The 14,082-nt window shown below is 47.2% G+C and overlaps 1 protein-coding gene across 8 annotated transcripts in view; it reads right to left on the bottom strand.

Moving 5' to 3' along the window:
* EVC2 (EvC ciliary complex subunit 2) overlaps positions 1-14,082 on the bottom strand; it is a 235,272-nt gene that overhangs the window by 84,250 nt on the left and 136,940 nt on the right. For all 8 annotated transcript variants that reach the window (XM_033949419.1, XM_033949454.1, XM_033949436.1 and 5 more), the window contains one exon: positions 8,785-9,109. In XM_033949419.1, coding sequence (XP_033805310.1) covers positions 8,785-9,109 — 325 coding nt within the window. The remainder of the gene's footprint in view (positions 1-8,784; positions 9,110-14,082) is intronic.

Raw genomic sequence — 14,082 nt, forward strand, 5'->3', positions numbered from 1 at the left:
TGCAATCTTTTTTTTGGACCTCTGGGCCATGGGCTAGCACTGTGGGGCAGGCAGATTGGGGCAACGGGAGGTAGATTGGGGCAATGGGAGCCAGATCGGGGCAGCGGGAGGCAAATCGGGACAATGGGAGGCAAATCAGGGCAGCGGGAGGCAGATCGGGGCAGCGGGAGGCAGATCGGGACAACGGGAGGCAGATCGGGACAGCTGGAGGCAGATCAGGGCAACGTGAGGCAGATCTGGATAGCGAGAGGCATTCAGGGTAGCAAGAGATCGGGGCTGACAGGGCAGACAGCAGGGTGGCAGAAGGCAAGGCAGCCGGAAAGGGCTTGAGCAACTGGTCCCCAGCAGTCGCTTCTTTTATGATCGGCCAGCCCAGTCAGTGTGCCTGAAAAATGTTGGTGAATCGCTGCCTTGCTAGATTTGCATGCCATTTCCCTAATTTGCATGCGTGTATTGGATCGGGTGCGGCCAGGTTAGTGAATCGGGTCGGGGTCGCAAACCAATCGGTACACGATCGGTTTGCTTAGTGAATCTAGCCCTAAAAGGTGCTCCAAAGTACTAGAGAAGGAGGCAGAGCTGAAGAATGTAAATTTCATCCACTTGCAACCAAGAAACAGAAATAAAGTAAACATTACTAAGAGAAGACTTCCCCAAGACACAAAAGATATTACATTCCAGGTAAAATGACTGAGACTATTATAAAGTACAAAATTGCAGAGTGTACACATAAGCATGGATTAATGAAACAAAGCCAACAAGGATTTAGTCAAGGAAAATCTTGCTTCACCAATCTATTACATTTCTTTGAAGGATTGAATAAACATGTAATAATAATAATAACAGTTTATATACCGCAGGACCGTGAAGTTCTATGAAGTTTACAATGATTAAAAGATGCTACAGATTGAGTGGAATTAACAGAGTTAGTGATTAACAGTTCTAAAGATCATTTGTTGAGGACTAAAGATTGCATAGGTCAGTTACCTAAGTACTTCAGGAGCAGATGTGTTCTTAGGAGTTTCCTGAATTCCCTATAAGTAGTAGGCATGAACAGTTGTTCCAGATCTTTATCCCATAATGCTGCCTGATGTGAGAAAAGTTGTTGATGATTTCTTTTAAATTTACAACCTCTAACCGATGGAGAAACAAAGTTCGGTTGTGAGCTTCTCTTATGTCTGTTGTTTGTGAAGGAAAAAAGGTCTGTTATATATTTAGGGGCTAAACCGTATAGTACCTTGAAGCAAAAACAACCAAAAGCACAGTTACTTACCGTAACAGGTGTTATCCAGGGACAGCAGGCAGATATTCTCACATGTGGGTGACGTCATCCACGGAGCCCCGACGCGGACAGCTTTTCAAGCAAACTTGATTGAAGATTTCAAGTTTGCTAGTGCTGCACCACGCATGTGTGTGCCTTCCTGATCCACTAGAGGGCGCATACCCACCTCATGGTCCTCAGTTCAGATAGCTAGCAAAGAAGCCAACCTCGGGGAGGCGGGCGGGTTGTGAGAATATCTGCCTGCTGTCCCTGGATAACACCTGTTACGGTAAGTAACTGTGCTTTATCCCAGGACAAGCAGGCAGCATATTCTCACATGTGGGTGACCTCCAAGCTAACCAAAAAGGGACGGAGGGAAGTTGGCAATCCAAGAAAACAGATTATGCAAAACCGACTGGCCAACCGGCCGTCGCTCCTGGACAGAGTATCCAGGTAGAAGTGGAAGGTGAAAGGATGAACCGAAGACCAAGTGGCAGCCTTGCCAAACTCCCCGACAGGCGTCGACCTGAGGAAAGCTACCGAAGCCGCCATCACTCGGGCTCTATGTCCTGTGACTCGACCCACAGTGCGAGACCAGCCTGAGCATATGAAAAGGAAAAACAAGCAGCGAACCAGTTGGACAAGGTGCGCTTGAAAACCGAGCGTCCCGACCAATGAGGGCGAAGGACAAAAAGAAAAGAGGAACCGTCCAAGGAGACTGACGAGCGTTGAAGACAAAAAGCCAACGCCCTCTTACAGTCAAGTGTGTGAAGCGCCACCTCGCCAGGAGGCGAGTGGGGCTTCTGAAAAAAGACGGAAAGAATAATGGAAAGATTGAAAGGAAAGGGCGGAAACCACCCTGGACAAGAACTGGGGTGGAGCACGCAGGACCACCGTGTTCCGATGAAATACAGGAAAAAACGGGTCCGCAACCAGAGCTTGCAGCTCACTGACTCTGCGAGCAGACATGAGAGCAACCAGGAATACCACCTGCCAGGTGAAGTAATTCAAAAGAGCTTCATCAATGGAATCAAATGGAGGTATCCCAATTGAGCCAGGAATACACAAAGATCCCAAACCACCGGAGGGGCTTTGAGCGGAGGATTTACAATGAAGAGATCCCTCATAAAGCGGGAAACCGTCGGATGGACGGAGAGCAGCGCTCCATTCAGCAGCCGATGAAGGGCAGCAATGCACAGAGGAGGAGTCGAAAAGATGTAGATCTGAGACCAGACCGAGACCAGTGCAACAGATATTCCAGCACTGAAGGCATTCCATGCGGTGCTCAGCACACAACGCAGCAAATCAGGACCATCTATGGAAAAAGCATTGCCGAGTGGAGATCTTTCGAGAGGCCTCGAGAACACCCCCACCGACTGAGAGAAACAGAAGGAGGGAGGCACGTTGCGAGGAACCAAGCTGCAGATTGGAATGCAACCGAAACCGCAACACTGAGACAGCAGAGAACGGGAACATAGGTAGAAGCTGAGTTCCCCGAAACGCTGGAGGAACCATGGCCGCCAGGGCCACAGAGGCGCCATCAAGATCCTGAAGGCGCAGACCGACAATCCGAGTATAGGGAGGGAACGCATAGAACCCGCCCATTCCATCGAGAAGGAAGCATCCACCACGATGCAAACTCGGTAGAACATCCTCGAGCTAGCTCGAGGCAACCAGAGAGTGAGGGTTCAAGTGAACAGAACTACTTGTTGGGTTCCCCACCGAACATTCATATGCCGCAGAGTCTGAGAATGGAGTAACCATTCATGCGGCCGAAAAGGACGACTCAACGTGTCCGCCAGACAAAGCAGCACGCCCCGGAATACACCGCCCAAAGAAGAAGCAGTGATGTAATTGACAAAAGGCTTCCCCACGAAGAAACAGGGAACCTGTACCCCTGGCTGGGTCACCGAATACCACGCCAGGAGAAGACGGGACGCACCAGGTCACGGTAGTGCAAATGGCCTGGGGTTCCAGCAGATTGATGTGGCTGCGACAGGCCGCACCCGACCAAGGACCCTGAGGCCGAAGGCCGTCGAGATGCACCCCTACGCCAATGCCAAGTAGTCCATCGGCAGACGGGAAAATGAAGAGGTGGCCCCCCAACGAAACAAGCGTGTCAAGATGGGCGACACCTGAATATGCTGGGAAGCGGGATCCCGATCCTGCCATCACAAAGATGCTCGGGTCCAGCGGGGAACATGAAGATGAAAACCCGGCGAACCACGGGACATCCACCGTGGAAAACCCCTGCTCCCAAAAGGATCAGCAACAGGTCGGCCGAGGCCGAAAACCGCTGAGACACCAGCCGACGCAAGCGCCGACAGGCCACCTGCCGAGGCAGAGGCAGAAAATAACCGAAGGCGGACCGAGGACAGAAGGCCCACCTTCCGGCATAAACAAACAAGGGCCTCCGCTGAGGCCGAGACAAGGATCCAGGCCCGCCCCTACGGACTCCCGAGACTGGGGCGGGCTGAGATAGACCCACTCCCGTACTAGAACTAGTGCAGGGCACGAAAGGCCAGGACCAAACGCAGATGGGAGGAAGGGAATGCCCGACCGACAGAAGTGAGGCTATACTCCCGGTGCGTAGGCACGGAGACCCCGCTCCCGAAGGGAGTGGAGGAATCCCCAGAAGGAGAGCAGCCCGGAGGCAATGCGAGAATAGACGAAAAGACGGCCCGAAGTCCCCGAAGCCGGCGGCTAACCCCAAACCCGGCGCTGCAGCAGCTATTGCGGCTGCTGCGAAGGAGGTCGAGACAACATAAGAAGGGTCTCCAGAGAAGGAGTCCAAACCACCAAGGCAGACGGGATGAAGCCAAAGGCGTCCCGATAAGCGAAGGACCTGTCGCGAGCTGAGAGGCGGTTAGTGGACCCGCAAGAGAGGTCTCAATAAGCGCAGAACTCACGCACGTAAAAGCGGCGAGACGCGCCTGGAGGCTCGGAACCTCAGCCACCCTCGGCGCCAAGCGAGAGGCCGCATGGCAGGAGCAATAGGGCCGGAGCAGGGAGAGAGGCCGAACCCTCTCGAACCGGAGCTGGAGACGCCCAGGTGCAACCCCGGAGTCGACACCGTGGCCCAAAACCAGCCGCTGCCGTGGTAACAGCGACGTTGCTGCACTAAGCCACCGTCGACTTCGAAACACAAGGCCCTAGCCCCCCAAAGGGCACAAAGCCCCAAGCGACGTGAAGTCACACGCCCCCGTCGACGGTGCGAAGCCTCGTCAACGACGAGGCACAGAGCTCCAGTCGACGAAGAGGCCCCCAGCCTCAGTCGACGTCGAGGCGCAAGCCTCAGGCGACGTCGAGCACAAGCGTCAAGAGACGCGGATCCAGCCCCAGTCGACATTGAGGCAGACATCAATCGCGGCACCCAGCCGCATTCTACATCGAGGCGCAAGGCCCCAGGCGGCGGGGAGGCACCAAGCCGAAGTCGACGTCAAGGCACGAAGCCCGGTCGACGTCGAGGCACGAAACCTCATTCGACACGGAGGCATGAAGCCTCCGTCGACTTCGAGGCACGAAGCTCCAGTCGACGTCGCGGCACGAAGCTCCAGCCGACGTCGAGGCACATCGAGGGTCAGAAATCAACACCGTACCAAGAAATTGGTAAGAAAGGAGCAGCAGTGCGCTCCATAAGGGCAACCTCGACATGAGTATTCCCATGGATGCATTGAAGGTCTCGTCGAGGGGGGCACGACTGCACTCGATGCCTCCCTCGACGTTGAGGCACGAAGCCTCAGTCGACGTCGAGGCACGAAGCCTCAGTTGACGCCTAGGCACGAAGCCCGGTCGACGCCGAGGCACGAAGCCGCATTCGACGCCGAAGCACGAAGCCTCAGGCGACGTCGAGGCACAAAGCCTCAGTTGACGTCGAGGCACGAAGCCTCAGTCGACGTCGAGGTACGAAGCCGCAGTCGACGTCGAGACACGAAGCCTCAGACGAGATCAAGGCACGAAGCCCCAGTCGACGTCGAGGCACAAAGCCTCAGTTGACGTCGAGGCACGAAGCCTCAGTTGACGTCGAGGCACGAAGCCTCAGTCGACGTCGAGGTACGAAGCCGCAGTCGACGTCGAGACACGAAGCCTCAGTCAAGGTCGAGGCACGAAGCCTCAGTGGACGCCGAGGCACAAAGCCTCAGTTGACGTCGAGGCACGAAGCCTCAGTTGACGTCGAGGCACGAAGCCCCAGTCGACGTCGAGGTACGAAGCCGCAGTCGACGTCGAGACACGAAGCCTCAGTCAAGGTCGAGGCACGAAGCCTCAGTGGACGCCGAGGCCCGAAGCCCGGTCGACGCCGAGGCCCGAAGCCTCAGTCGACGTCGAGGCACAAAGCCTCAGACGAGATCAAGGCACGAAGCCCCAGTCGACGTCGAGGCACAAAGCCTCAGTCGACGTCGAGGTACAAAGCCTCAGTTGAAGTCGAGGCACGAAGCCTCAGTCGAGGGCGAGGCACGAAGCCTCAGTCGACGTCGAGGTACGAAGCCCCAGTCGAGGTCGAGGTACCAAGCCTCAGTCGAGGTCAAGGCATGAAGCCTCAATGGAGGTCGAGGCACGAAGCCTCAGTCGAGGACGAGGCACGAAGCCTGTCGAGGACGAGGTACCAAGCCTCAGTCGACGTCGAGGCACGAAGCCGCAGTCGAGGGCGAGGCACAAAGCCTCCGTCGAGGTCGAGGCACGAAGCCTCAGTCGACATCGAGGTACAAAGCCCCCGTCGAGGTCGAGGCACAAAGCCTCCGTCAAGGTCGAGGCACTAAGCCTCCGTCGAGGTCGAGGCACTAAGCCTCCATCGAGGTCGAGGCACGAAGCCTCCGTCGAGGTCGAGGCACGAAGCCCTCGTCGACGTCTAGGCACGAAGCCTCAGTCGACGTCGAGGCAAGAAGCCCTCGTCGACGTCGAGGCACGAAGCTCCCGTCGACGTCGAGGCACATCGAGGTTCCGAAGTCCGCACCGTACCAATGAACTGGTAAGAAAGGTGCAGCAGTGCGCTCCATAAGGGCAACCTCGATCTGAGTATTCCCATGGGAGGAGGCACGCTTTAAAGGTGCCTGGAATGCCTGAGACTCAGCCGATGGCATTACCGAGGTAATGCAGCTAAAAAACAAAAGGAAGAAAGAAGACTTACCAGGGATCGAAGCTACTCAGTCCGATTCCAACGAAGGAACAAGGGTCCCAGCCATCCTGCTCACACGAGGTGAGCCGAGAGAGGCCAGGGAAGCAGAAAATACAGCTACAGCCAAATGAGGCCTAGCCGCATGGCTAAGGCCCAAAAAGGGCCTGCCGGTAGAAACACAAGAAAAAGTCCGTTTAAAAACACTTTTATTTTTTTTTTTTTTTTGTAAAAACAAAGAAATACACGATCAAGTAACAACGCACAGCGACTCCCTAACAAAATAAAGAAGCCGCGGTGCTAGAAAGGCACATAGAAGAACGGAGAGAAGAGAGACAGGGCTTTCTGGCTCCGCGGAAAACTAAGAACTGAGGACCATGAGGTGGGTATGCGCCCTCTAGTGGATCAGGAAGGCACACACATGCGTGGTGCAGCACTAGCAAACTTGAAATCTTCAATCAAGTTTGCTTGAAAAGCTGTCCGCGTCGGGGCTCCGTGGATGACGTCACCCACATGTGAGAATATGCTGCCTGCTTGTCCTGGGATAACTTGAATTTCACACGTGCCTCCATCGGCAACCAGTCGATAGGAAGGTGTTACATGATCAAACTTCTTCAGTCCACAAAGTAGCCTAACCGCTGCATTTTGTACCAGTTGCAATCGCTGCATATTCTTCTGGGAGAGTGCCAAGTAGGTGGTGATACAATAATCAAGTTGACTTAGTATAAGGGATTGTACCAGAATTCTAAATGATGAGACATCAAAATATATTCTAATAGACCGAAGCTTCCAGAGGGTGAGAAAAATCTTTCTAACTAAGGAGTCCACCTGGTCTTTCATGGTCAGGCTCTGGTCCAGTGTTACTCCCAAAACCTTCATTGTGGGTTGAATAGGATAGCTAAGGTTAATGATGCACATTGACGCTTTAGTGTCAAGTGGGTGTGGCGATGCTCTAAAAAGATGTAGATAAAGGTGAGCCAGTTGATATTGTGATTTTGGATTTTCATAGTTCATTTGACAAAGTACCTCATGAAAAACGTCTGAGGAAATTAGAAAGTAATGACATAAGAGATAATGTCATATTATAGATTAAGAATTGGTTAAAAGATAGAAAACAGACAACAGGGTTAAATGGTCAATATTCTGTTTTGGGACCACTGCTCTTTAACATATTTATCAATGATCTAGAGATGGGAATAGCTAGTAGGATAATTAAATTTGCTGATGACACAAAGTTGTCACATTAAATGTTATCTGTCATTTTGACGTCAAACTTGCTCACATTAAATGTCATCTGCCATTTTGATGCCCAGTCTCCCAAGATACAGAGAACGGTGACAAAAATGATAAAAGAGATGGGATGACTTCTCTATGAGGAAAGGCTAAAACAGCTAGGGGACCTTTAGCCTGGAGAAGAAACAGCTCGGGGATATATGATAAGAGGTCTATATCTCGCAAAATACTGAGTGGAGTGGAACAGGTAGATGTGAATCACCTGTTTACTCTCCAGAAATACTAGGAGTAGGGGCCATGCAATGAAGATACTAAGTAGTAGATTTAAAACAAACCAGAAAAAAAAATTTCTTCACTCAATGTGTAATTAAACTGCAATTTGTTGACAGAGAATGCAGTAAAAGCAGTTAGCTTAGCAGGATTTAAAAAAGGTTTGGATAATTTCCTAAAACAAAAGTCCATAAGCCATTATTAAGATGGTGAGGAAATCCATTGCTTATTTCTAGGATAAAGTAGAACATAATATGTTTTACTCGTGACCTGGATTGGTCACAGTTGGAAACAGGATAATGGGCTTGATGGACCTTTGGTCCTTCTCAGTATGGCAACTTTTACGTTCTTATGAATAAGACAGTGGGGGTATATTTAAAACATATTTTCAATTTTAAGAATGATTAAAAAAAGAACTTTCAAAGTACACATTCTGCGACAGTGAGTGTCTTTAATCGAAAATAAATTCTTGAAAAAATATAGCAATAAAACTACTTGCTATTACATAACAAAAGATCTTATTTCTCACAAAACATTCACAATGTATTGGTCTATAAATAAATAAAACTGACCTCCACCATCCCATTTTGTAAGATAAGGTTCCCACCAAACCATAAGATTGATGAATGTCATCAAAACTGACCAACCTACAAGTAAATATGCCAATTTGTATGCACAAAACTCAATGTCACTAATTTAATCTTGAAATTATATCCAGTATGTGATAGACAGATAAATAGATAAACAGATACAATGAAAAATTGAAATAAAAATGAACCTACGTGGTTCACAGATAATGCTAATCAATTGTTTAATTGCTCATTGAAGGATTGCTATACTGTACAGTTTTTTCAACACAAAGATACCATAACCACATTACAACTTATGCTTCCTTAACTGTTAACAGACTTACTAACTCAGTGGCATTCTTCATCAGTTCTGAGACCTCCTCTTTGTCTGCCATCTCTCTTTGGTACTGTATATCCATTGCTTTCCTGGTCTCCAGATTACATTCAGCTGTTAGAGCTACCATCTTCCTCTCATGTTCTTCTTGTAATTTGTTCTCTCTTTCTTGAAATTGCTTCTTAATAGCATCATACAATCCTTCTTTATCATGCACAGAAAAACTGTCATTGCAATCCATGTTTCTTAACAGGATGGCAATTACATCTTTGCAAATGTGCAATCGACACGTTTCTAGATATGAGTCTGTCTGAGTCAGATCTGCGGTCTCCATGCTGAAAACCAAAATGAAGAGACATTCAGAACTTCTGTTTCATACTATTTCTTCAGCAAAACCAAATTCTACTGGCACAAAGTACAAGTGACAAAGTATAGATAAAAAGGATGACAATATATTTAAAATTCAATAAGAAACAAAGAGATATGTGGAAATATTTGTAATATTTCATGTTTCTAGAGTAAACAAATTATACATACTGACAAGATGTTTTTCACAATTCTTGATGACAGCAATGTGCTCTGACCTTCCTATAGTTTCAAACTGAACTGGTTGGTTTCCCCAGCAGAAAATGAAAAGTAGAGGTTCTACATAATGGGTGAAACATTTATCAGATTTCTAGCCCATTCTGGGATAACTCAGACAAATTACAATAAGGCCCAATTTTTACAGAACAGAGACATTGAAATTGATATAAACAAGCTGGGACAAGTGCAATTTTGGTAATATTTTAGAAAAGGATCTGCCCACATAGATCCTTTTCTAACAGACCATCCATTTTACAATTATAAATGTGTGTGGGGGGGGGGGGGGAATCAACAGAGGAAACTCACCAACCTAAGATGTGTAACATGGTATTTTAAAATTTATACATACAAGTATGTGTCTTGTCATTTTGAAAACCTACATGTGTGAATGCTGTCAGTTAAATATAAAGACCACACCTCTTCTTTTTTCTTTTATTTGCAAGAAATATACAATAGATAAAAGAGCAAATCACCCTTAACACTAACATTCTGATCCCTTAGAAATTATATTGTTTACCTTTAATTTATGAGTGAATTATTGTGTGTATCTATGATTTTTCATACTCATTGATTTTTTCCATACTTAAATATAATTATTAAGGGTCTAGCTACTGTAATTTCCAAGATATAAAGCAATCACAGCTAGAAAACCCAAAGTGGCCATATTGACCCCTATGTATGCGACTGGGTTTTTTTTTGTAATCATTCTCAAGCAGAATTGTTTAATGTGCGAAAAATGATTGATCTCTAATACAGGGGAGGAATAGTCTAGTAGTTAAAGCTGCTGCCTCAGAACCCTTGAGGTTGTGAGTTTGATCCCAGTCTGCTCCCTGTGATTCTGGGCAAGTCACTTCACCCTCCATTGGCCCAGGTACCACAGTTAGATTATGAGTCTGTCGGGACAGACAGGGTAAATATTTAAGAGTACCGGACCGCTAGTCAATGTACTGTAAATTGCTTTGGGTGAATCTGTTCATGATAAAGTGGTTAATAAATCTGGGAGAGTGTGGCTCAGTGGTTAAAGCTACAGCCTCAGCACCCTGAGGTTGTGGGTTCAAACCCATGCTGCTCCTTGTGACCCTGGGCAAGTCACTAAATCCCCCACATTGCCCCAGGTACTTTAGATAGACTGTGAGCCTGCCGAGACAGACAGGGAAAAATGCTTGAGTATCTGAATAAATTCATGTAAACCATTCGTAGCTCCCCTGGGAGAACGGTATAGAAAATTAAATGAATAAATAAAAATAAATTTAGCACCTCCAGAGGAAAAAGAATGACAAAGATCAGTTTCAAGTTTTATTTAAAATTTGATTAATCACTTAATCTTACTTCTAAGTGATGTACAAAAATAAAAGGGAGGGAGGTACAATAAATAAGACATGAATTTAACATACAAGACTTACAGTGCCAATGGGGAAGGGAGGTGAGAAATACAATATGAGATAGGAAAGAAACGAATATGGGAAAAACATACGATAGGGTTTTAAGAAAAGAAGAGGAGAAAAAAAAGAAGAAAAAGGTTAAAGAATGGAGATAAGATTCGTTGGAAGCTTGTCTTTGCTTAAGGAATCAGAGATTGGGGTTTTAAGCTCGGAGAAAAGATAGTGTAACTGTTGGTCACTAACACCCTAAGGAGCAGACTCTGTAAACAGCGCCTACATCAGGTGGCGGCTACAAAAATGGCACCATTCACATGTCAATCACATGTAGGCACTGTTAACAGAATCATGGCTACAGAAAAACTTAGGTGCTGGTAATGTAAGCCAGGGTTTTAAAGGCTTATATTACCAGTACCTAAGTTTGACTGCGAAGCACAGCTAATGGTACCTAAGATCATCTCCGTCCCCTAACCACACGTACTTTGACCTTAGGCGTCGTTAGGCGCCATGCTTAGACACAATTCTGGCTCCTACTTTTTTTTTTTAACAAGGATTTAATCGGTTTTTAATGACACAATCAATTACTGTGCCAATTAAAACCAATTAAAATAATTACTTTAGGTGGCAGTACGGTGCCTACCACCGCCTAACTTATGGTGCTGTTTATAGAATCAAAACCTAATTCTATACATGGCACTCGAAATTGGCCACCAAATTTGGGCATGTGCCCACTGACCAATGGAGCCCATTAGCATTGATAATTGGGCGCTAATAAGCATCAGTGAAAATTAGAATTAATTAAAATTCACATGTGCATCTTTAGGCACCACGATCTGCATGTAAATTTTACATGTGGATCAGAAAGGGGATATGGTAATGGGTTGATAAAGAGACATTTCTGGAATTTACGATTTGGGCGTAGGGTGCTAATTGCCTGAAGTTGGCAGTGGGAAAATGCCTATTTTAAAAAAATACGTCTAGAATGATTTTTTCCCCAAAAATCATCTATCTGGATGTCCAGGCTATTGTTCATCCAGACCACCAGGCCATCTATGTTTATACTACATTTTCAACCAAAATTTCAGCCAAGTCCCAAATGCCCAGAACAAGACCATTTGGATATGGAAGGGGCCTATCTTGTAATGTACTGGCCGCCCAGACATGGCAATGGAGCAGTGGTGCACTTTAGAAGGCACTGCTGTGAACTTCACAAAAAGGGTGCCAGATAAACATCTCACCACAACTCCCTTATAGGTTATGATGAGCCCCCCAAAACCCACCTGTCTACAACCCTAATAGCCTTTAAGGTAGAGTGGGGTTTGGAGTGGGGGGGGGGGTTAATGGATGCACATGTTCCACCATAAATGTAGTGGTTAAAGTGGCTTATGAGCATGGGTCCTCCTCTGTATGGTTCACTAGCCCACCCACCCCAGGCTATTTAAGAGACTTGTGTGCAGCTCTACTAGGTTTTCTTATACTGATGTTCTGGAGACAGGTATGTACATTTTTATTCCAATCTTTGTGGGGGTGTGAGGGGGTCAGTGAACACTGGGAGAGTGTGTGTGGGCTTTTACTTTGTCTCTGCAATGGTTATCTGGTCACTTTTGATACCTTGTGGGCACTTATACCTATCCTTATATCGTCTAACTCACACTTTACATCATCTAACTCACAACGTATAAGTTTCGCCTAGGCAGCCTTATCAAACATTCGATTCTACCTGCAGGATGACTAAGTCTAGGTCAGCCCCCATCCCACCCTAACCACTGCTCCAAAAATGCCTCTTTCAGCTCTGGGTGCACAGCAGCATTCAGAGGCTTAAAATGTCCCTGGATACATCCAAAAAGCTGTTTCGATTATCGGTACTTGGATGACCTGTCTTTTAGATTGTCCAAGTGCCAACCTGGGTGGGTTTTTAGACGTATTTAAATTTCAATTCTGAGCCCTATAGCCTTCAAGATCAAACAGCAATAATTTCACTTTCCAAGTCTGTCACACAACATTCATGTAATCTCAACATATATTTTTCTGTAAACAGATTCCTCACTCTCATCTCTTTTGTAAAACCCTCGTATTAGCCTTTTGACAAAACTCTGATAATAACTATCATCTGCCTTAAAAATATAATTAAGTAATTACCCAAAAGATAAGTAGCTTATGGAAAAGTGATTTCTTTATACCTAATTAATTTTTCCCTTTCACCTAATTAATTTTTGGAGAAAAGTGTGGTGTAGTGGTTGGAACTACAGCCTCAGCACTCTGAGGTTGTGGGTTCAAACCCCACACTGCTCTTTGTGACCTTGGCCAACTCACTTAATCCTTCAATATAAACCGACCCAAATATAAAGTGAGGTAACCTTTTCCCTCACCAAAAAAGGAGGAAAAAAGGTTGAGTCGAATATAAACGTGGGGGTTTAATATTCAAGTGCAGTGCCTTGCCCTGTTCCTGTTCTGCCAGTCTCCGCACCCAGCCCCCCTCCCTCCCGACGCTTTGCAGGCCTCCACTGGGCCTGCCGTGAGACCTGGTGGTGTCTTGGCAGCGGGCAGAGTGAGCATCTCTCCCACTGTGGACGGTGCACACAGCTGAGCGGCGTCAGGTGTCTTGGCAGCGGGGAGGGTGGGCATCTCTCCCGCTGCGGGGGGGTGCGCGCAGCTGAGCGGCAGCAGGCATGTCTTAACAGCAGGGAGAGTGGGCGTCTTTCCTACTGTTGTGTTTTGGGTTTGTTTACACTTTTTTTCTGTGCATGGGCCCATCGCTATCACCAGCGATGGGCACATGCAAATTTAGCGAATCTTCGGTGCTGTCTACCGACCTCATCTACATGCATGATTTTTTGAAAATGTCTCGCTTTTTTCAATTCATTATCAAAACGGCTGCTTTAGCAGACTGTCTTTTTAACGTGGTTTTTTGAGAATTCTGGGGATTACAGTTTATAGGGAGTGGGGGTTTCTAGTAGTCTACATTCATACTCATTCACAGACTATATTATCTATATCTCTACAAAACTCGAGTCTTAGACAATAGAATACAATCAAACCTCGGTTTGCGAGTAACGCAGTTTGCGAGTGTTTTGCAAGACGAGCAAAACAGTCTCGCAAATCTTGCCTTGCAAATCAAGCTTTGACTCGATATGCAAGCCCCCACCCCTAAGAACCAGCATTGCCCCCCGCCTGTCCGCCCAAATCCTTACCGCGATCAGGCACTGGCAAGCAGCACCAACCCACAGGACGTGCCAGTGCTGAAAGAGCCTGCCACTGATCTCTCCTGGGCCTTGAGCATCTGCACATGCTCAAGGCCTTCTGACTCCCCCTCTCTCCAAGATTCTAATGAGATTCTCTCTGAG

The sequence above is a fragment of the Geotrypetes seraphini genome, chromosome 1 (assembly GCF_902459505.1).
Source record: "Geotrypetes seraphini chromosome 1, aGeoSer1.1, whole genome shotgun sequence".
Classification (NCBI taxonomy): Eukaryota; Metazoa; Chordata; class Amphibia; order Gymnophiona; family Dermophiidae; genus Geotrypetes; species Geotrypetes seraphini.